This window comes from Pezoporus flaviventris, unplaced genomic scaffold (genome assembly GCF_033815535.1).
Source record: "Pezoporus flaviventris isolate CSIRO_AGI_PZ_B2104156 unplaced genomic scaffold, CSIRO_AGI_Pfla_v1 ptg000047l, whole genome shotgun sequence".
Taxonomy (NCBI): Eukaryota; Metazoa; Chordata; class Aves; order Psittaciformes; family Psittacidae; genus Pezoporus; species Pezoporus flaviventris.
The window spans coordinates 2,235,080-2,259,492 of NW_026892595.1; the positions used below are offsets into that span (position 1 = coordinate 2,235,080).

The following is a 24,413-nucleotide window of genomic DNA, read 5'->3' on the forward strand; positions in this document are numbered from 1 at the left end:
CTGTTTCAGCTCCTTGGGCTCCTTCTGCATGCTCACCACAAAGTGTAGGTAGTGAGAGACAACATGTCTGCAGGCAGGGGCAGAACAACTGCTCCGCTAGCTCTCTAATATTGCTGCAACACTAAGTATTAGGCTAAACTTCACAGAAACTCGAGTCTAATCCTTGCCTGTCATGTTGGGAGGTAGTGAGACAACACGCTGTTCCCTCTGAAGCCAGAGAACTGTCACAGCACTGCTGTGCTCATGGAGGCATGCATGAGTGATGTGTGCAGGGAGGTGTCTTCTCTGGGGTTTTTTTGAAGAGCAGCCCAGAAGAGCAAAGGAGCTTAAAAGAGGAGGTACCAAAAGGAACAGCAGGAACACAGCCCAAGCTGAAAGACCTTTGGGATAAACTCTGCCTAGCAAAGGGGTGTGGAGCCCTGGGAACATTTATGTGGCATACTGCAGGCTGCACAGAGGTCCCCAGCTGACTGGAGAGGGGGCTTCCTCAGCACGTGCCTTCTGGACTGGGCTGGCTGCTGCCCAGGCAGGTCAGAACTCAGCACAGAAGAGCTGTGACTCTTCTGGACCAGTTGGTTTATGCAGGAATAAGCAGTGTCTCCATCTGTTTTATTTCTGCTGGGTTTTATTTCTGCTGGGTTTAAGGGGACAGTGGTTTTTACATCCCTTATTAACAGGTGAGATGGTCAAGGGAACACTATTCTCTCTTTACTAAAACCACCTGTGTAAGAGTCCAAAATTTTGGTTAAGCCCTTGAGCTGAAGCAGGTAAATTCTGGTTTCTGCTACTGGGCATCTTTTCTGGCTAAGGAAAAATGCATTTATCTTCCCATATATGGAGGCTGGGATGGTATGAAAGTTGGTGTATGCTTCCCTCCATCCTCTTCCCCGCTTACATATATCTCCAAAGCCTCTGAGGTCTCACAGGTTAGCAGGACTGAGGCTCCACAAAGGGTAATCTCATTCTTCCTTGTACTTTTGACGCTTATTTCTTCTTCTAACTTATTCCATAGCATAAACAGTGATATTCTACACATGTATCTCCTACATCAAACCCTATACTTTACCCTGCTTTACCTTATAAAATCAGGGAATAATTTCCCAGAACTGTCTTGAGTCTAAGCACCTGAAAGTTAGAATATATTATGTATATAAGCCAAATTCAAGAAGAGCTGCTTACCCTAAGGTCAACACTTGATTGAGACAGAAGTGCGCTGTTTCAGTCTACCAAGACAATTCTGAAAAACCTTGTACTCTGGTAACATATCTTACTTTGCCGAAAAGTTAGCTATGAAAATGTGCTCTATGTTGATGTTCAATAGAATGCACTTTAGGGAAAAAGTACCTAGTGTTAATAAAAAAGAAATCATTCTCAGATCCCGCCAAAGTACTAATTTGATTGAACTCTTACGTGTTTATCGATCTGGAAAACTAATGGGCAGCAAAAAAGCAAAGCTCTGCAGGCTCCTTTTGACTCGGTACTGCTACAAAATGAGTTTTAATTTGGAACTATGTTTTCACAGGCATTCTAGAAAGTTTTGATTGATGTTGAACATCAACAAAGTCAACATTAACGTTAAATGGTCTGCACAGGTCTTCATCTTCAGAGTGGTCCTAGAATTTTTATGGATTGCTGCATTCACATCGAAATTAGTATTATGTATGTTGTAACCAAAAAGCCTGGGGAGGTTTTATTAAAATATAAGTTTGCACTTGAAACCGTGCCTTACACCTACTGTTACCTTGTTACATGGGAAAGCAATTAATGGCGAGATTCGGGAGCAGCTCCCTAAGCTTAGGAGAAGTTAGTTTTTCTGAGTTCCCAGAACTGGTTCCCAAAACCTTCATGAAGCTTCTATTAAGCCCTAGAACCATTGACATTCCTAAGAAGATTTCGAATTAATGTAAAACTCATTTCATATGTCATGACAGTAACTCACTGGTGACCACTGCGAGTAAAAAGAAATACTGTGCTTTATGCTCTCACCGGTTGAGATTAAGTTAAATTGGCCAGCACGTATCACACATGAATACATTAACTCTGCAGCCCAGATGAGTAAGAAAAAACCAAACCAAAATACTAGGCACCCAGGAAGGCTGCACTTTCTCAGGAAACTATGGAGTCACACCCAACAGCTGCAACACAGCCAGTGCACTGAGACGGGAATGGTCCCTCCTACTGCTTCTATCCCACCAAATGCTTCAGGAAAAGCAAGAAAATTGCTTAAACACCACCAGAAAAAGAGGCTCATAATGGTTTTCTTCTCCAAATACCTTCTGTAGCTTTACCTATGTGCCATTATGCAGAGAGAGAAAAACACTTCTTAGCAAATCCCGGGAAACTACATTCTGCTTCTGTTTCAAGGGTTTGAAGTTCAAATGAGTCAACAACGTGCTTTAATTAAAACACATACACATACATTATTTCTAAAGGTACTCTGCAGTATTAAAAACACTGTCAAAAATGCCTGGCGTAGTTACACCTCACAATAAAACCAGATGGTGCCACTCTGTTGCTTGTTATGCATAGAGACACAGGAGGTCCGGAGTTAGAGGCTGTTGATTTTGTGTTAGAATTTCTTAAGAGACAAGAATAATTTTAAATGGCCTTTTAGATGTGGTCCTCAATGACAGAAGTTGCACAGCAGGATCACATGTTAGTCAACAAGTCACCGTGTTCCTCAGAACTGTTGAATGCTACAAAAAAAGGCGTGTGTTTCTTAAAGCTGAGGCTATTTTTACAATCTACAGACTGGACATACCTAGTACTTGGTGTTTGTGATAGGTATTGATACAGTTAAATCCTTCATTGGCCATTCTAACCAAAACAACAGCAGCCAAGAAGAAGAACAGAGGCTCATGCACCCATCCAAAGAAAAGCATATACAAAGCATATATAAAGATTTAACTGGCTATTAAACAGGAGAGAGTTCAAACTTAAACATGGGAGATTTATGTTAGATATAATGTAGAAATTCCTCACTGTGAAAGCAGTGAGACACTGGAATAGCCTGCCCAAGGAAGCTGTAGATGCCCCACCTCTGGCAGGGTTCAAGGCCAGGTTGGACAGGGCTTTGAGCAACCTGGTCTAGTAAGTGGTGTGCCATGAGCTCACACTTTGAGGCCACACAAATCCCAGACAAACAGGTAGTGCTGAACACATCAATTTATGAATTTATGGCCATCTTCTAAAAGAGCTGCCCTAAATCATAGAATCATAGAATGGTTTGGGTTGGAAGGGGCCTTTAAGATCATCCAGTTCCAACCCCCTTGCCATGGGCAGGGACAACTTGCAGTAGACCAGGCTGGTCGAAGCCCCAGCCAGCCTGGCTTTGAACACTGCCATAACTAGATCAGAAAACTTTCTATCCACTGCTGATAGAGGTGTGACACATTTTCAAGGAAAATTTCACAGCATCCTTGAAGCGTTCACACTGGTCCATATGAAGACACAGAATCTACCACCCTGTGTAATGGCTAGCTGGAACAAGGCCATACTAGCAGTGATGATGCTCTAAGGAGGAGGCAATGAGGCAAAACCTCAGTTACAGTCAACAAAGCAATTAACTGCCTTAATTTTAACAGACATTTAAGAAAATAGCAAGGTGTTTGGACTAAAGAAACCAGTTCGGTTGCTGTGCTTCATTCTTCATTATTAAGAAGTGCTCCAGGCCACACCTTTGCAACCAGGATTGAAAAGAGAAATGGAGAGTCACGTCTTATACTTGCTAAATTGCCCTGGCTGTTGCGACAGGTTCATTTTAGTTGAAAGAAAAAGAGCTGAGCTGAGGTTATATCAAAACAAACCAACCACCTGACTCAGTCCTCTGATGCAAAACTAATGAAAAGCAATTTGTTCTCATGTCGGCCACAGGAAATGATTACCTGCTGTGTGCATTTGATGATGTGATACATTGATTAAGACAACACCATTACTAACTCATTGCTTCCATTTGCATTGTGACCTTGATTTGATCACCGCTTGATTGATTAATAACCAATTCAAAAGTAACAGTGTGTTCACTAATAAAGTTTATCAGTGTGTTCATTTATCTGAAATGTTTGCTTGCTTACTCCTTTTAATAACAGCACTCCTAAAGCTTGAACTCCCACCAGTTTGCTTTTCCTGGTTAGAATATAAAACTCAAACTCCAAGAAATAGCTACTGACCTACCTGAGCTGTTTGGGTCTCTCAATCTGCAAGTCTAATCCTTCACTTGTACTTAAAACCGCACACAAAACCCCAGAAATATCTTAGCAGAAAACAGTCCTTTCCCATTAAAACTGTTTGTGAAAAGTTTAATCCTTAGGACATATTTACAGTGGGGTTACAAATCTCGTGACCATCCTGACAGGCCATTTCCTGGCTCAATTGCAATATCTGAAAAAAAAACCCCTGACATTATAGATACAAGGGCCCTGGTGTTATATAATCCTTACCATTCTGTGATGCTCTTGTGTGCTCTAATTACAGAGGTTTCAATATCGATTGGATGGTATCTCATCCCTCGTAACTCCATGGCTTCATCTAATGCACCCACAACATAAAGTGCATCATGGCGCTCTGGTTGCAAGGAAAAAAAAAAAAAAGATTCTATTCTCCAGCACATTAAATTATACAAATGCTCACGTTAATAAATAAGTAAAATAAGTATAACATTGGTAAGTTATCCTCAAATTTCTGAAACCCCAAATGATTTTCAGACTAATGAGAATTTTCCATTACTGAAGTGCAATGCAGAGCAGAAAGCAGAAGAAAGGAAGGCAGAAACACTGTTCCCACTTGAAGAAGAGAAAGGTGGAAGTCTTTATTCAAAGACTGGCATGAATTCCTGTTTTTCTCCCACATGGATGCAGAACAGACTCATTCTGTTTTAAGGCACCCCAATTAGACAATAGGCTCCTTGTTTCTCTTTCTTTCTTTTGACAGAGAAAGGATAGACTGAACCCTAACAGTATGGATGATATTCTTCCAGTAGCTTTGAGATAGTCAGTACTGATGCTTAAGTTGTACTGCAAAAGTGTTTATCAATAAACTAGGAATATGGACTCTGATAGCAAAAAGCTCAGTCAAATGGCAAGCTCTGGAGCATAATGCTTTTTGTACAAATTTTTATTGACTCAAGAAATAAAAGAAGCTGAACTTACACTTAAAAATATATATTAGGCTGATAATAAATGACTGCATGTTATCCATAAAGAAATAATATTCACTAATAGACTTAAAAGCAGATAACTGTCTCTTTTTACATTAATTTAGATAGTTGCACGGTGGTAATGTAATGGCAGTATAACCTCTACCAGTAATAAAAGACAGAAGGCTTTTTGCACTGGAAGCTGAAGCTGTGAGAACAGAGGCTTAGCATCTCTTTGCCCGGAGAAGATGTAAGCCATTTCAATGCTTAAGTTGCAATATCCTCAGAGAATCCTGAATTTTCTCAAGGCTAGGCTATCATTATGAAATGAAAAAAGCCTGCGCAACCAAAAGCAAATCTCTTCAGGAAGATGCTAACATAAGGACATGGGCAGCAGTCGTAATCCACAGTGATTACTAAAAAGCTTTCAGATTTGATGAATTCACTCTTTGGCTGAGTAGCTGCTATTCTAATTGCATGGATACTGGGCCCTGGGATCACTTACAGAGGTGCTTGTGGTGTTGCTAGAAACCGCATTTTGCCAGCAACCTCGACTGCCACCATTCATGGCACTGTGCTCTGCAAAAATCACAGGAAAGTAACATATTCCCAAAGAGTTTTCTGTGCCTGGTGGTGCTGGTTTGCTTACATGTGTACACAAGGAATGTCATAAAAACAAGGAGACCCTGTATCTTCCCAACAGAAACCCCAAAACCCCCATAGCTTCTCCTGCAGGCTACTGTTCGCATTACATTTCAGTAATTATCCCCACAGGTTTAAAGACAGGGAAATCTGAGAAATGGACAGCTTCTGTAAATAAGTTTGTAACAGAGGAATTATCAAAGAAGGTTGCTGTCGCAGGAGGGACTGGGCTCTGACTCACAACACAGCTTTTCCTAGCTGCACAAATGTGTTCCTGCAGGTAGGACTTCAAGAGCAAATGATGTCATTTTAAGCTGCATTTCATATTTTTAAAGCTAAAGCACTTGGCACACTAACAGTGCCCAAAAGCCAGTGGTAGAGGGGATTTATAGCACCTGAGGTACAGCAAAGGAAAAGCAACTGTTTCAGCAGGGAAATCTTGCCCTCTTTTTTAGTTTCTGATTACTTTAACTGAGGCTTTTTTGCAGTCCTACGGGTTTCACAAATTGAACACATAGGGTAGAGCAGGCCAAGAGACAGAGTGTCAGCCTCAAAATAATCCAGATCACATGGACAGACACAGATGATAAGAAAACTCTTACCTCCATTTGCATCTGTGAGTTCTGTTCGTCTCAGGAATCCCAGATAGCCAGTTCGAGCCCAAATAGTCTGTGTGTCTCCAAAACTGAGTCTTGAATTAAAATGATCTGACTGCAAAGACTCATCTCCATAGATGGTAAAATACCCACTGGCATTGTGAGTGCTGTGAACCCATATCTAAGTTCAAAGAAATGATACTGGTATTAATTAAAGTAGCTTTCCAGAAAGAGGCAGTATTGCAAATTCTAGATGCAAATATTTTTAGTCATAGCTAGGTAATACTATAATGCCTTTTAACACTGTTTCTGAACCTGTAGCTGACCCAATTTTAGGCACAGAGACCTCAGTCTAACCTTGCTGAAGTCAGAGTGCAGGACTGTTCCTGGGGGAAAGGGATGCTGGACTTATGACTGCAGGGACTGGAGAGGGATGGAGAGGGATGGAGAGGGATGCTGGACTCATGATTGCAGGGACACCTGCCTTGCAGCCCTCTGGCCTCAGGTTAGGCAAAGACCTGCACAGCCTCCTTGAATGGCTCTGCTAGCTCTGATGTCTGCTTGGTTATGGCAATTTTCAAAAGAGCCTATAGACCACAGTGCTCTTTCCACAGTCCCCTCATCCTGGTTCAGTTTATTTACTCCAGCAGAAAGTAAATCCTCTATGAACACCAGACACACAAGATTATTTTAATGGGCGAGGCCAGGGACCTTCACCTATGGAGAAAGATTCATTTCACCTAACTCAAGGCATCATGGAAATTTTCATAATTTCATAGTAACGAAATCTTACAGATGAATCTCCCAGATCATGGTTTTAATTATGACTAAGCAAATTCTCAATTCTGTTAATTAGATCTTTTATTGCTCATTGAAAATCTCATTTTTTTTCTCTCTCTAGGAACATAAAATGGAAAAACATACAGCCTTGCTCAACTCAGCTAATGAGAGTACTTGAGTGCATTGAAGCACAATGATTATAAAGAGAATAGCACTAGAAACCCATCTAGCTGAAATTAGGCTAATCAATAAACTTATTTTATCATGTAAGTTTTCATCAGAATTAGTGAAGCAACAAGTAGAAGATACAGTTAGAAATGCAGATTCATTTCAATTTTTTTAACAAACTTGAGCTATTATTAGTTTTTATCAAGTATGTTACTAACAATCTTAATGATACAAATATAATCCTACATACTTTATATAGTGTAAAGACCTGCAGAATTCACAATTTTCTTACCCAGGCATCTGGCAAGACATATTACAGGAAGCCACTGGCATACACGATGAGCTTTATCTCTGCAATTCAGTTCAGAGCATACAAAGGTTAAGTTTTCATGACTCACCTCACCAAGATGGGAATCTCCTAAAGGTCCCTTTGTTTCTGGATTAGCAATAATTATACGTACTCCTGGGAGGATCTATTGATAGAAAACATGAGGCAGTAAGAAAGCACACAGTGGCTTTTGCAATCATATGCTTACTTTTCTTCTACGTCCACGGGCTGGTCCTGTGTACTCACCCTGTCCCCACAGTGATGCCACCTAGCAGGGATAATCCCTTTACAAATGATCAGTAGCCTATGAATACAGCACGGGTAATCTCAGACCAGTTCTCAGTGGAGGGAGGTCTACATCCATAAAACAGCATTCACTAGTGGCACATTGGTTGTCTGCTTCAAGAGTGAGATGCAGAGGATGAAATACCTTCTTTTTGCATAAAAGAAAGAAATGCTTTTTTGCATACAAGAGGGAGGTACAGCTTCTGAGAGAGCAGTAATGCATCAATTACCACCATCATTCTGTAACCTCAACAGTAAGGAGAGGTCTTCAATCTGGACAGCTGATAAAGCCTTCCTCAACACATCCATGTAAAAATGGATGAAAACCAGGGAAACTTACTGAAAATATTTATCATAAAAGGTAAATTCAAATCTCCTGTTGGTACTTACTTTTCCTGACTCCATGAGGGGCAAACTATGTGGAGATCCTCTTTCGACTAAACGAACTCTGTAAAATACATGCAAAGATAATATGCAGAATACATGGTTGTGTTTATTTGCTTTTCATTAACATTTATTTCTAAAAGGAATGGTTAATGATTGCAGAGATTAATGTTATTTTTGGAACAGATGAAGCTTATATCCTGTAGAACATAATCGAGCCCAATATTTAATCTTCATCAAGACTTACAGCTGGGAAAATAATGAAAAAAAGATGTGTGTGGACATTTCCTTAAATATTAAATTCTTCAAACGTAGTTGGTGCCTTTTATTTGTTTTTGATAGACTTTTGTAAATGGAATTCCATGCACAAATTTACTCACAACAAGAGGGATCTAAAATATTAATTTCCCACAGGAACATCATAAATGCCAGGGCACAGACACAAAAGCATGTGAGCTGAGTGAGCAACCACATTCCACGAGTAGCTAGCAGATAAAATCAAAATCATATTGAACAACTCATAACCTGGCCTCTGCATTTGCAATCATTTAATTATTTTCAATGGACAGTGTTAGATAAACATTTTAATATTAAAAAGAAATAATTTAATGAAAAACATTTATTACTGCTGAGGTCAGACCCTTTCTCTGAATGTGGCTTTCTAGTCTCTTCCTTTCTTAGATAACCTATTTTTCCACTAAAGGCACAGAAATGGCAGCTCTCCTTCAGTGGTATGATGGTCTGGAAGGAAATCCCTCATTTAACCTTGGAAAAGTACTCAGCAGATTAGAATGAGAGACACTTTAAAGACCTAAAATAGCTGATGATCTCAGCCAGTAATTGCTGAAGAAAATTTGCTAGCATCTAGGCATTACTGTATCCTAAGTGAGATAACTTAAAAGTCCTAACAGCCCATGAAAACCTTAAACTTCCCACCCCTCAACAGTTTTTCATAATCCACTTAACCAAGCTAAATCTGGACTTCTGGCAAAGGAGCTGTTCTTACCTCTTTCCTCCCCTCAGCTCTGTGGTTCGAAAAGAACCCCATCACAAGCTGCCTAAAAACCAAACCCGTAAAAGGTAAAGGTCAAACACTGTAAGAGAGGAAGACACAGTTAGGAGTAGATGGGTGGAGAACTGGATCTGGTTAAACTGATCATAAACTGCACTCTGTTAGAAGCAGTCACAATAGATCTTTTTGGGACTGTTTTGAGGTCTTTTTATAGACAGAGTACCGCAGTGCTCCATTTGGGAAAGGAGGGATGAGACACAGAGACCTCAGCCAGAGGTCCCTTTGGAGAAGAACAAAGCTTTGGCAAGTTCAGCCCCTAAACATAAAGAAGATGGAAAAAGGTAGCTTTTTTTTATTTTTTTTTTTTTTTACTATTTCTTTGCTCCAAAAGTCTTCTATAAAAGCTGGCACTGTCGAGGTCACGGCAGGAAAAAAGAGCAGTGTTTTATCTGTGGTTCTGGGAAGTCTCTCAGCACTGATGAACGGGGCAGGGCTAAGCCCTGAGGCATTGCACATCACTTCCTTGCACTAACAGAAAGAGATATACCCCAAATAACCCAGCAATTTCAGACGGCTTTTGCAAGAGAGGGACAGCATGTAAAGTGCCCCACAAGGGGCACTGCCTGGTGCAGACACCGTTAGGCAGCTGCAGCCTGACCTGCTCTCCTGAAAGGTACATAACAGAAACCACCTTCCAACGTTTGTTCAACTGCCACAAAACTCCCAAGACAGAGCCTGAAGCACTTATTACCACTTCTGTGTGTGCTACCTTTGATGTTACACTGTCCTTGTTTTACACTGTATTGCCTTCTTAAACCTCTGCTGTCTTACAGGGGTGCACACGCGCCAATGTTTTCTACATTTTCTGTTGAGCCTCCCACCAGCTGAAGATCTGTAGGGCTACCACTGGGTTCACGGCAAAAGCAGTGAAGCTACAACATCCAACTGCTCAACTAGGGACACAGACACAGGGCAGCAGAAAGCCAGGCCACAGGAGCCTCACTGTAAGGTGTACATGCAAGACTAAATTAATGCTAGTCTGTAAGGGGTATGTCTACATAAGCCACACTTCATTGCTGTTTAAATGGCAAGACAAACCATAGGTATTTAGGAGTATGCAGCGCAGGCTTTACAAATGCCTGCATACGGAAACAAAATCAAATATGGCAAAAATCAGTTGTTAATAATGCCTGCATTCTGCGTTTTTATATAAATTTTTGTTCTGTAAAACCCATGTTAGTGCAGAACTAGAAATGCTTTTGAGTTCTTCCAAACTGAAATCTCCAGTCTTTAGATAACTACTTGCAGACAGGTAGCTGAATCATCATTCTAACCACTTCATATCTCCTTTAACAGAGTGATTTTATTTACTATTTACCAACATTTGTCAAATAAAGAAAATCTTTAGAAAGGGACAACTGGAAAAACTTGAGCCATAAGCATTGCTAAGAGTGATGGTGTAACAAAGGTCAGGAAGTACTTTATTTGAATTTAAGATTGGTTTAAAAAGAATTCTATCTGGATACCAGTAGTAAAAAACCTCTGGGGCAGGAGAAGTGTATGTCAGAGCTGTTCAGCTGCCCAGAGATACTGCTGGCTTTTGCTCAATCCTGTTATTAAGACATGCCTCAGTGAAGTGTTGCTGAACGCCAGGCCTAGCAGAAATCACATATAAAGCTATATATTCAATAGACAACGAAGAAACTACTGCAAATGAATCAACATTCATAAATCTGAAAATCTCTTTCCTCATTGCTTTCAGCAACTGTGCTTCCCACCTTGTTCTTATTATCACTAGCATATTCTTCTAGATCCCTTCTCCACCTATTTTCTTTAACCTTGCCTGATTTTTTAGCACATGATGATCCAGAAGGTGCAATTTCTCAGTTTCCAATTGTGTCAAACCTCTCCCACTCTGTGCTTTCTGCCTCACACTCCTCCACTTACCATGGCAGTGCACTAAACATAGAAACAGCATTTCCATGGAGGTTTTCTGTGAGGGCGCTGTTAGCGCTAGGAACTTGGGCTCCTTTTTAGAAAGTTTCTGCTAAGCTCACAATCCATTTGGGAACATGCTGTTAAACCTCTTTAACAGCTCTGAAATAATAAAAGACATTGTGCCACAAAGAGATTTACAAAAAGTGAAGTAAAACATTACATTCTGATGTTTCCGACTCCTGTGTGCATGGTTAATTTTAAGTGCGTAATAGTCTTACTAACTCTACTGGGACTAGTACTGTGAATAAATTATGGACATTAGATAATAATTTTTAAAATTAGTTTTACTGTGCCTCAGAATAAAATAAATTCAATTGTTCCCACTCTTCCCCAAGAGATTTCCATTTTTCCACTGACAAACAGACATGATTGAAAACTTCTTTACTTCCCTCTCAAGTGAGCAGCATCACTATCAAGGCTGGTCTGGCAGGAAAGGCAAAAAGGCAGAGCATAGGGCCCTTCTGACCCTTTGAGAATAAAGTCTTCTTATGACAATGTTGGTAAACGTTCTCCACATTCCCAAATAATCCTAACATGCTCCCAGACAGCAGAGGTCTAGAAAGGACAAGTCCTGTTTGTTTGCAGTGCTCCAGCCATTTTTTGTTGGGAGTGAAAACAGTGTCACACAAAGTGAGCACAGAGCCTTCCTGCTGCTTTCTGCTGCCTTCAAGTCTTGCTGGGAAGGGCAGAGGAGATCATGGCAGGAGAGCCAGCCTGGGCAAAGAGCCTGAAAATCAAGTGGATGGGAGAAAAATGCCGCCCTGGGGTGGGAAAGCTACATTTTCACCTTCTGGTGGTTTGCAGCCAAGCTGAGAGGGAAAACAGAAATGAGTGACCCAATGTAGAGCAAACACAGAGCTTCTCTCCCACCAAAAAGTCTCACCTGAGGGGAGAGGCAGATGTTTAAGAACCATTGCACTGACACAAAGCTATGAGCGATGACAACACACAACGAATCTGTAGCCTTTACACAGTATAATATAGGACAGTGTAACTTTTTGGGTTTATTTTTTTTTCACTTGTTCCTAAGAATTAAGTCTTTCTTTCTTAAAAAAAATGTCTAACAGGAGCTGTACAGTTGAGAAAGCTGCCTACGTTTCAAAGTCTGGCTACTGGGATTTAATAAGGAATGCAGCTACAACATCAGCATGTGCTGAACTTCTTTCCTTGTTACAATTTAATGCATTGGACTGATTTCACCTCCTTTAAATTGAACACTATAGAAACATAGGACTGAAATCTGACTTCAGAATGAAAACTGGCAAGGTATAACTAACTGGGCATTGCAATCACTGCAGCAAAGGAGATACTGAAATACACTAACAATGTCTTTCTGACCAACTATCTTATATGAAACTGCAAATTTTGTTTATGCTCCTTTTCAGATCTGGTCCATTTGGTGATGAAACTTCTCCAAATTACATTCCACAGCATGCCAGTATTTCACACTAATCAGAGAGTTTGTCAGCAGAGCTATTTACTATTGCTTTGGGAATCTGCAGGGGCCGGAGCGTGTGGAGTGGTATTAACCAATGTTACGATGCCAAAACTGGGCAAACCTTCAAAGCTGGCTGTGCTGTTGCTTTGAGAAAGACTTTGGATTCTGTGATTCTAATAGAGATGGAAAGAAGCTATAAGGTCATCCAAGTCTTGCTCCCTGCCAAAGAAAGACTGTTCCCTGCAGTGCACTTTCAAGTGCTTTGTCTACTCCGGTTATAGTATTTCAAATGATGGGGCTTCTTCCACTTCCCTTCAGAGTTTATTTCTCAGCGGAACATATTTCATACACAGGAACCTTTTTGCTCTGCAATGCATGGCACAAACCATTCTTAGCTTCCTCTTGTTATTTCTAACTAGCTCTCCACATCCAATTCAAAGGAGTTTTTTCCCACTGTCTCATTTTAAATATTACTCAGCTAAGATGTTTGCCTTTTACCCTAACACTTCCCCAAACCCACATATTGGAACATTTTTCATTCCTTTATAGCCATTCTCACAAGCTGAGCCATGGCAATTGCCCTCCTCCTTGCCAGTGTGACAGCATCTGCTCCTGCAATCCAGGCTTGGGCAGCAGTGAAGCACTGCACCTTCCATCATCTCAAACTCTCATTTCCCTTTCCACCCTGCCAACCGTTCCTCCTATCTTGAGTGGTCTGTTCTCACACCACGCCACTTTGCCAGCCTGGAAGTCCAGCGTTGGTATGTTTTTTTTTTAATACTAGCTATTTGCACACTGATTTCAGTATTTGTTTTGGGATGCTGCCACTCTTGCAAACCTTCAGGGATAAAACTAGAGTAAATCAGATAGGATGTGATGCACATATAACCTAATATGTACCAAAAATTCATTGTAGGTAAGGCCCCTCCTTGTCTATAGCCTTTCTGTGTCAGAAAGAAACAGCCTATGGTCTTTTTGGTTTCTTAAGTTTTCCTGCTGATTGCCATCTTACATTAGAAGCTGAGCTTTGGGGGAAAAGTAGATATTTTCTTACCCACAAAAAATTGATGTTCTGAAAATTTTTGTATATTAAACTGGAACTGAAACATGAAAAAGGAAGAGAAATATGGAAATAAGCTGTAAATGGAATCTGAAAACAATGCTGCAGGTCAGAAAAAGAGGTTATTGATCTCTAGCATTTCAGGCTGGTTTGTTTTGAAATCTCAGATACATAACTCTCCAAAATGAAAATGTTTTAACCACATCATGACCAAAAATTCCAAAGTTAAAGTAGGGCATTTTGACCACTTTGAGACTTCCACCTTAATTTTCCTTGAGCTGGAAAAGATCTTTCAAAACTGACTCTTTTGATTTCAAGAGAGCAGTCTTTTTCTGGTGAAAAAAGACAATCACCTAAACCATTAGAAATTTTAACCAAAACCTAATTGTAAACCATATAATGACAGAGATCACACAGGCTTTTGTGTAGCTATATCCACAGCACAGTGATTTCACAATTGTGACTCAAATGGCATTGCCACCATCAACACCTTTCACATAGGTATCACTGTCTAACATTAAGAAGGTGCCTGGTGGTGGGAAAGAGCTAATGCAGCCTGCTCTGATCTTCTACAGATAGGGTAAAGATAGGCACTGCAGGTAATGGTGGGATCCTGCACTCTGACACTCAAGACTTCCAGTGCATCTTCTCTTTATTCAAATAATAAAATATTTCTACATGAACTATTCCAGAACTTACAAGTTAAGGAGATCATTCTAACCAAAATGGAAATATGGATCAAAGAACACAAGCTCTGCCTCACAAAATCATATACCCAGTTCAAATAACCAAATCAGAAAAGCAGGAAAACTGCATAGCTGAACACATAGGCTGAAGGGAAAATCTAGATAATGAAGAAGTCTTCCCTGCATCACTCTGGTGTCCTCAGAGCAGTTTTTCTCCCATCACATGACAAATTCAGATAATGGATAAATGCAACTGACAACGAAAAAGGGACTTCTGGACTGAGGCAAACTTTAGCCAACACAATGAACAACCATTAAATCTTCTGTATGTCTAGGATATATTTTAATCCCGTTGATTCAATAATCAACAAGTTCAGTTAAAGAATTAGCACTAAATCACTTCCTTTAATATAATGACTTTTTTTAACTATAAACCTAAATTACACTTCATGTCCCAAATTCCCTGAAGTCAAAAGCAAAGAACTTCCAGTCCTTCAGATGGCTGAACAAAGAAGCAGAAAAGGTAACAAAAGAATTTAAGAGAGCTCCAAAAGGATCAAAATGAGAGAGGAACTCTTGTTCAGGAAGGGAATATTGAAAGCTTCAGAGATTAAAAGAGTAACATCAATCTTATCACATAAGACTCTGGTAATATGCAAAAGACCTAAGCCATGTTTATGCCTGTTTTCAACCTTGGAGTACTTTAAAATGCTCAACTTTCACCATGCATGAACTACATTAAATTTGTTTAAATTAACTTTGCAGACTTCTAAAGCACAGTACACAGCTATTTCAAGAGAAAACAGTGGACTGGGACTCTGGAGAATTTGGTCTCCCTCCTGGCCATACCTCCCACCTACTGTGCTCCATCACGCAGAGCATCACCTTTATGTGTGCCTTTTTTTTTTTGCATATTAGCAAAACCAGGCATAATGCTGCTCTCAGCTGTTATCTTTTTATTTAGATCACAAACCTCTCAGGACACAGTGTTTATCACTAATTGTTTCTACAACACTTTTCATAATCACAATTGTGATCCGATGATTCTGTTTAATACAATATGCTTTTCCCTTTATCTTCCCAGTTCTAATTGAGAAAAAGAGACTCCACACATGGCGAAAACTTTCATTACAACAAACTGGGGATCTGCAAACATCCTCATCTAATTGTATTAGCTTATCTGTTGTTAACAAATGATGGAAATCATTTTAGCTTCCCCGATGTAATATTCATATTCTACATTCACACGATGTAATTGAAGGTGGATTTTCTGAAATCAATTCTCTTTCACCTGCCCCCTTATCTTGCTACAACCTTCCAAATTCACACCATCAGCTGACTCACCCTGCATTTTTGGGGAAGAACTTGCAGAAAGTTCCCTCTCCTTAACAACCGCCAAGGATGTTTCATGTGCATGGAAAACTTCAGTACGCAGAGCTATTTTTTTCAGCTGAATCAGACCTGCAGGTTACCACTCTGAAGAAAAGGTCAGCAGTGCCACAAGTAGCACCTTGCACGCCTGAAGGCACTGTAAAGGGACTGTCCGTAGCACAGGAGACTTATTGCAAAGCCTGGCTGAGCTTCACAAGTCTCTTCACATAACTTCATCTTCTGCAAACAGGCGCATTCAGTATATGCAACATTAAGAAGGATATGTGAGGCTTGTAGCAATGTATTAAGAATTGTTGAAGAGAGCCATTCAAGAGGATATCACATCTCTAACAAGTTACTGATGGATCCTTATATAAATATAGGATGCTTTTTTTACTGCTTTTCACAGCTATCCTTCCCAATTCTAACCATTCAGTATTCCTACAGCCAGAGACTCCACTAACAATAAGAGCCAAACGAGAGCCTGAGGCTAGCAAAGCTGAGTGGGTCCCAGAGGTGACAGCCCATTTTGCAGGAGGAACCACCAGCACAGCATCCTCCACTGAATTATTTCTCACAAAGAACTGTCAGCATGTGGGACAAGAAAGGCCATGTCCTCCAGTAAAGGTTGTCAAGAGAAGAGAGGAAAGAAAAGAGGGATGGAAAACACTTAGGAAGTTCCATCTCTTCTAGCACACCTCAGTCTGTGGCTGGGTCTGAAGAAGCTACAAAGGCTCACTCCAAAATTCCAATGAACATCCAATTTTTAGATTGGATATTAGGACGAATTTCTTCACAGAGAGGATAGTCAGGCATTGGAGCAGGCTTCTCAGGGAAGTGGAGGAATCACCATCCCAGGAAGTGTTAAAAAAAACATGTAGATGAGGTCCTCAGTGATATGGTTTAGTGGTGGTCTTGGCAGTCCTGGGGTAATGGCTGGATTTGATGATCTTAAAGGTCTTTTCCAACCTAGTTGATTCTATGATTCTATGTATTCAGTATTTTCCTTTCCAAAGGGTGTCTCTGTTGTGAAAGGCACTCTATGATAGCACTATGGGAAAGCAGCACTTTTCCCTCCACTACTGAATCAGTAAATGTATTCTATGCTGATCACTCTTTGCATTTTTAAAGAATCTCTTCTCAGTGCTCCCTTAGTAGTATATACCAAAATGAAGGAAGCAAAGCAAACTACGCCTCAGAATACAACATCTGGAAAAATCAAATACATCATGCATTTTATCTGTGAAGACCACAGAAGAATGAAAGTTCTGTTCTTTTCAGACATTTGTGTAACTGAATGGTTAGACTCACAGTAAACTCTGGGAGAGAAAAAGTAAAAAGTATGGCTTGTAGGGAAAAAGAGAAACATTTTCAAGAAATCTTCCTCTGAAATGTGACTGGACAGCTTGCTTGATCAATTCCCATCTCCTGTAAGGAGTATGACTGAAAAAGAAGTACCTGTAACACCAAAGAAGCTCAGTATACTCTGAAATTGGGAATCCCTTTCTTTTTAACAGCATAAGACATCCTTCAGGAATAAAAATGTTGGTGTAAAACCTGGAATATTATTGTGAAATTCAAAACTGGTTTGTTAAAACAAACAAATGTGGAACCATTTTCCATCTAGTTCTTTTACTCATGTTTGAAAAATCTCATGCAAATTGCACTTGCAAACACTGACTGCAGTTGTACACAAATGTACAACTGCAGTACACCTACTTTCCTGGAAAGCTATGGCTTTTTGTTTCTCTTTGTCTTTGTTTTACTTGGTACACAAGAGAGTATTCTCTTTGCCCTTAGCCCTCCAGGGAAATATAACTGGAATTTCTTGATTTGTAGCTGAAGTATGCTAAATCACCACATCCTCTTTTGAAACTACATTTAAAGCCAACTCTTATTGTCCTGTTCTACTAAAATCATAATATCCTGATCCCCTGAAGATTATTTTATCAAAGAAGAAATAGACTTGTTTCAAGGGAGGAAATACTTCAGGAGCTAGCAAGCTTGCCTTAGAAAGCACAGAAATTGCTTTGCAGTTTAGTCTTACAGCTGGTTTAGTCTTACAGCTAGACTTATTGGGACAAGAGGGGGTGACTTTCCATCAAAAGTTACTGGATGCTTGTCCCTTTCTCCTGCCCTTGCTTTATGACTGGAAAAATGAAGCATCTTGCAAAGCTCTTGCAATAAGTACATTTACAAATTTTGTTATAACTCTGGATCCTTATACTTAAGCAGTATGTCTGCTCCCCTTCAGTTTCCTAGGTTATCAGCTTTATTCCTAATCCAGCACACAGAGGTTGAGTAAGTCTCTTGGTTTGTCCCCTGATGCAAGCAGGAATAGCAAGAGAGAACCTTTCCTCCATTCTAGCCAGACTCGGACTTCTCCTCTAAGTCAGAATTGGAAGTATTGATATGATGCTTATCAGCCCAAATTAATTTTTCTCTCTGGGAGATTTGTTTCCCGTAGATCAGAAACACTACCTAGGGGATTTTTAAGACAGCAGTGTTTGCATGGCAGAAACAAAACGTGATGCCACTAAAAGGCCAAGGCTGTATCTTCTCCTGAGAGAAAAAAGAAAAGAAAAACAAGGAGGGTTTTGCCAGTGCCATGACAGTCAGCTTAAACTCACTAATGAGATTCTGTCAGTTAATAGGCAAATGCCTAAAAGCCAAACATCTCTACAAAGACTCCTCAAAATCAAACTGCATCTTTACTCAACATGCTTAAAACTTTGAGGGACCTAGGTTTTCTTTTACAGACCTCAACCCCTCCTTCTCTCAACCGAGTTTCCTTTTCTACTGGCTTCACAGGGGTGAAATTTTTGCATGAAAAGATCCCTTTCTGTGACATCAGAAAAAAGCCCGAACAGCTAAAGCAACAGTCTTAAAATAAAAGCATGGGTCATCATAGATGTGATGTGTGAAACTTGGACTTGGAGCTACCCATATGAGATCCTCAAAGCTTGGGATGACTGGAGTGGCACTGCTGGAGGTATTACTCGACCATTCAATCTGCAAATGAGCTTACTAAATATAAAGCACTGGTGGCTTTCTCAGGCCAATGACTTGTGAGGTCTATGTTTTGAACAGTTTACCTGGTATATAGCACTTCAAACCTCAAAATACTCTACACACTTTACCTACTGAATCTATTTGCAAGGCAAAAGGTGGCTGGGTGTCAAATGGGGCAATAATAGACTTTAATTACCCCTTTGGACCCCACACAGAGGGAGTAATTGAAAACTGGGGTCTTCTTTAACCTGCAACTGGGCTCTGTATGCTGTAAACTATTACAAGAGCTGGAAAAAGCACTGATCCCCAGCGCATCAGGGAGCCCTCTTCAAAGCTTCTCTTTTGCTACCATTGGCAAATGGCTTTCAAGTATGATTAATCAATTAAAGTTTCACAAAAGGTAACTATTTTACTGTCATTTGCCATTAGTGTGTCTCCTTCTGACATGTTTTGCACCCCCTCCCCCAGTCTCTTTTCTCTACTATGTGACTACAAAATGGTTATCTTCCATGCTGTGATTGTGCTATGGAGCACTGCTGTGGCTATAGCTTAGGTAATAATTTAGCTAAATAGTTCTTTTGGCTGGTAACCCTATAATAAGAGTATTTTTCAAGCTAGATGGAGTAGAAGTATTTGAGAATTAGGAAAAAAGCTCCTGAGCCTTTGTTGCTTGGTATTACCCAAAACAATGTATACACAACATGAACGTTTCAGTAAAATATGGAGGAGAAGGATAAACAATTGACAGCCAGAATAAAAGGCTATTTTTTTTTCCTGCGTGATGTCTGAAATGCTGGAATACATTAAAATGAAGCCAAAGCCTTAACTGATTCCTTTTGATAGAAACCTGCATTTGAGACTGGGCTCAGTGTATAAGAAATCCATAAAAATAAATCCTAAGTAACTGTTTTCACATATCTTTGAAATGCTACAAGTGTTCCCTTGCTTTCTTGGGGAATGAGATTCAGAATTTCCAGCCTCTGAAATCACCTCTGTGAAGGAGACAATGTCTGAGCGAATCTGATGGAAGTTCAAAGATCTCTGAATACCCTCAAATCCCCCCCAAAATTAGATTTAGCACAATATACAAATGACTTTCTAAGAAATTAAGTCCCCTGATGACATAAGTATGTTCAAAGGTCACCTTTTTTTAAGGGATACGTTAATTTGCTGCACTCCAAGAAGATGTCAGTGACTACATATAAAGGGAAGACACCTATCTGTACCCCACGGAGGGTAACAAGATTAAAGTAATTGTTCTGAAGATGGAGTGGGAATATTTCAATGAGGTACTGTGGATATAAGCAACACATTGAATGATAACCAGACTATCAAATCAGTCACTTGAACCCACATAGGTTCTAATGGTGCTTCTAAGCTATTTGGTCATAGCCCACATCTGGATTTGGCTCCCTTTTTGCTGCCAACTGCCTCACCATGTCTGTGACCAAGAAACCACCCAAGCAGCTCATCATTACATGTAACTGAAAAGGAAATTTAGTGAGCTGCAAAAGGGTTTAATAAACTAAATTCTCCATTTTTCTATCCCTACTGAAAAAAAAAACCAACAACCCAGACTTAACTAGATGAATTGAATAATTTAAATGATCGTTTAATGCACCTATTATTTCACCAAAGGGAATACTGGAATTTAAAGACAGAATCAGAAGGATATGATAGGTAAGGATACCTGCATATATGAAACTAGAGATGCTATCAAATAAAACTGAGAACAGTGTTTACTAGCAGTGGCTCAAAGTCTTCATTCTTGCCCAGTTTTGTACAAAATATGCATGTAGCTCAATAATCAGATTAAATAAAATTTGTAGTCAAAATAAGAGGAAACTGTCTGTTGCAAATGCATGCAAAATACTATAAAAAGCTTCATCAATACATGTGTGACTTGATTAGTGTTTCTCTCCCCTAGAAGTCAAAGTCTCTACCCCATCACAGCTTGTAAGTTGTCACTACCTGCTACTGAACAAGATGACTGTTGACATTTTTACTGGCTTTTGAGGGTAGACATAGACTGCAATGGATTTGTTTCCTTTTAATTTGTCTTTTTAAAATAAACTCTGGATAAGGTTCTGATATAGAACACAACATTAGGATACAAGGGATGAGGTTTTGCTATAGAAAAGACTGTGGGACACAAGGGAATGTTTATCTACAGGATTTGCAGGAAGTTTCAACTTTAAGAGAAGATCAATGATCTCTCTCAGCCATCACCAGATGGATCGATCCCTCAGGTGGTTCCTGTATTAACAAGCAGCGTACAAATCCAAAGCAGTCAGAATATTTCCACATTTTTCATGGTATTTTATTTCTTATTCATACCAACATAGTTACAAATACAAGGTAATTCCAAAGTTTAGCAGGTTAAAGCAGTAACATTTTGAAAACAGTTTTGAATGATTCTAAGAGAAAAGTATGTTTTAGAATACTCACAAATATATTGAAACATTTGAAAATCCAAACTGACCTGTTCTTCAAACACTCAAAAAATATTTTTGCCCTATGTGAAAGGCAGATTTAATTTGAATATATGAGGTCCATTCTCAGTTTGATAAAGCAGCTTGTTTTGCCAATAAATTATTTTTGCATCAAGAAATAATGCTCTTAAGGATGAGGAGGCTCTGAAATTTTTATGCTAATATCATTGATGTATTTTTTGTTGGACATTTTTAATATTATAAATACATGTCTATATTGTTTTAGAACACCCTGGTTAAAAGGGATGCTTGGGCTTTAAATTTACATCTCTACTGCTACAAAAGCATGCAAGTGTTATAAAAGCCAACATCTTTCATGTATATGGTGTTTTGGCGTGATGAGAAAAGTATCTCTCTCTTTTTTATCTTCCAAGCACCTCTCAGGTTTTAGCGTATTTAGGCATCTTGTGCTTAACCACCTGAAAAGCTTTCTGAGGAGAACATGACTGGTCTAAAATGATGATGGAGTGATGTGAAAACCAGCAGTTGAGACAGCGGGATAAGAATATGAATGATAACCTATTTCTCCTATTTATTTTTCTTTTTATTTTGTGTGTGTGTAAAGTTGTTTTTCCCAGAGATAGCAGCACAGAGATGCAGCCAACAACCCAACAGGGAGTTTTGTTGCATCTGCCCTCCCTGAAGATGTGTGCGGGCACATTTATGTGACCTGAGCTGTACAGTGAGTCAGCAGCCGTGCTGTACCATTGCAGCCTGCTGCGAGAACAGCTCATGCGTGGTGAAGCATTAATCCATGTATTTTTCCTTTTGGATCTGAGTTAACCTCTCTAAACTACATTGCACTGCAGTGCAGGGGTGTATCAGCCACTTGGAGCTAACTCAGGAGTCTTCTCCTGGTTTTTCATTAAACAGCTCACGTGGGACTTGCCTGTCTTTGCTCACCCTTTCTTGGCCACCCTGAGGACACTGATTCTTAGAAAATCAATGAGATGCTGAGTACAACAATACTGATGTATTGCTACCAACAGCAAGCCAAAGCTGTACAGTCTTGCCATTAGGTTAGCTGTTACTCGGCTTCCAAAAGAGGCTCTAATGCCAGCTGGGACAGCACAGGGTGCCTGGGACATCTCATTACTGCTAGTAAATACAACATGAGCTCTATGGGAGACCCTGCTGGAATAGCTCCCATACTCCAGTAGATGATCACAGCTAGGCAATCAAGCCTTTTTCCATTAACATAACTGATGCCAGCCACTGACTGAGTAGTTGTACCCCTTGGTACAAGTTTCTTGCCCTCCAGGTGAGCCTAGTCCCAGCCATTTCCCTCGGCTGGCAACTATGGCCAGAGCTGCAGAGTCCCAGCAGCTATACCAATGGACTGGTGGTCAAAACCACACAGAGGCACAAATAAAGTGTTTGAGAACTTCCAACCCGACCTAAAGAGCAAAACATCCAAATTCAGTGAGAGCTGGGAGAAAATACCTGGTTTGGTTGATGGACCACCCCTAGATCTCTACCCAGACTGCACGTATTTTGATCTAAACTCCCATCAAATGATGACATTTTCCTAAGCTTTGAAGTATGCAAACATATAATTACCAGATGAGCTGAAATGATATATTAAACCTGATAATGAATTTCTATAGATGTGAATAGGACTTGAATAGTCTCAAAGAGATGAACTACAGCTGCTTTTTGTAGGAACTAGAAAGTGTTATCATGTCAAGGAAAAAAAGTTCAGTCTTTTTCAGATTCTGGAAAATAACCTCTGAACGAGAAAATGTGAAAAAACTTCTCACATTAAATGTACAGAGTAAACTTTTCAGATTGCTGGGGGACTGGCTGACCTGCAAAGACTTGGTGGGTTGTTACTACACAGTCTCGCATCTATGTACAGCAATTTGTCAGTTACTGTTAAGCAATAGTGACATTCAGTTCCACTAAAATGGTTAGAAACAGCAAGTGTGAAGAGACTATGTCAAATAAAGTTGTTTTCTCTCCTAATTTATGACCCATGAATCTAATTCTGAATTCCACAGGACTGAGTAAATGAAGCACAGCTTTAATCCATCAAATTAAAATCTACATTACCACAATCTGAGAAGCCAACTCTAAAGATCATATTTCATGTTCTGTATAACTAGTCACTAAATATAAATTAATATACTGCAAAGTCTGATCTCAATAACGATGCTTACTTCTCAATGACATGCTAAAGGCAGAGAAATAGTATACCCATGGTTTATGCAGCTTTTATAAACAGTAGATCTTATTTCCTCTATATAAATACATACAAATTTATTTTTATTGTTTATAATTTTTATTAACTAACTGTAAATTCTATGTTCTCTTTCTATGTATGTTTCTATATACTTCATTTCCAATGCATGTTCTATAAATTTCCTTCTCCTCTCAGCAAAAATAATTCCAAATAAGGAATTAATCTACACCCGCTTTTTTCTTTCCCCTTAGCTACAACTGTAGTTTTAATGATTCATCAGCTCTTTCTTCTGCACTTGAATGATGCTTACATGGATCTACCTACATAGTGTTCAACTTAACTGCAACCGTTTCTGAACTCTGAGATTAAAGCAAACACTATGGGTAAATAAATCTCAGTTTACTGCGTCTATTAAAAAGTAAGCATTTGATTTCCAAAGGTTCCTTCCTTATCAAGACAGAAAGAAAAGTACCTTAAAATTCAATTCATCCCATGCTAGTGCATGTCTGCAGTAACTACAATACATTGGTGGTATGTGTGCCTTTCCAGGGAGTGCAGAAGAATCCACAGGATGGATGAGACCTACCCTGATCACAGTGTTTGCTCTGCTATTAGGCAAAGAAATGCCTCACTTCTAATTTCCTTTTTACAACATAAAAAATTCAGAATTTTCGATTTCTCAAGGAATCTCCTTTTAAAAGTGCAGTGCAGAGATGTTAGGCTCACATAACCATTAGACCTTTTTACAAAAACACGTTTTTTTCACTGGGTTGAGTATGAGCATGGACTGTGTCTACACAGTACTGCAGTTGCTGGGTCAGCAAGACCAAATTTTCTACGTTTGG

General features: G+C 39.6%; 1 protein-coding gene across 4 annotated transcripts in view; it reads right to left on the reverse strand.

Moving 5' to 3' along the window:
- DIP2C (disco interacting protein 2 homolog C) overlaps positions 1–24,413 on the reverse strand; it is a 319,556-nt gene that overhangs the window by 3,229 nt on the left and 291,914 nt on the right. For all 4 annotated transcript variants that reach the window (XM_061468029.1, XM_061468032.1, XM_061468031.1 and 1 more), the window contains 4 exons: positions 8,324–8,381; positions 7,719–7,793; positions 6,379–6,553; positions 4,440–4,563 (listed from right to left, as the gene is read on the reverse strand). In XM_061468029.1, the coding sequence (XP_061324013.1) occupies positions 4,440–4,563; positions 6,379–6,553; positions 7,719–7,793; positions 8,324–8,381 (432 nt within the window). The remainder of the gene's footprint in view (positions 1–4,439; positions 4,564–6,378; positions 6,554–7,718; positions 7,794–8,323; positions 8,382–24,413) is intronic.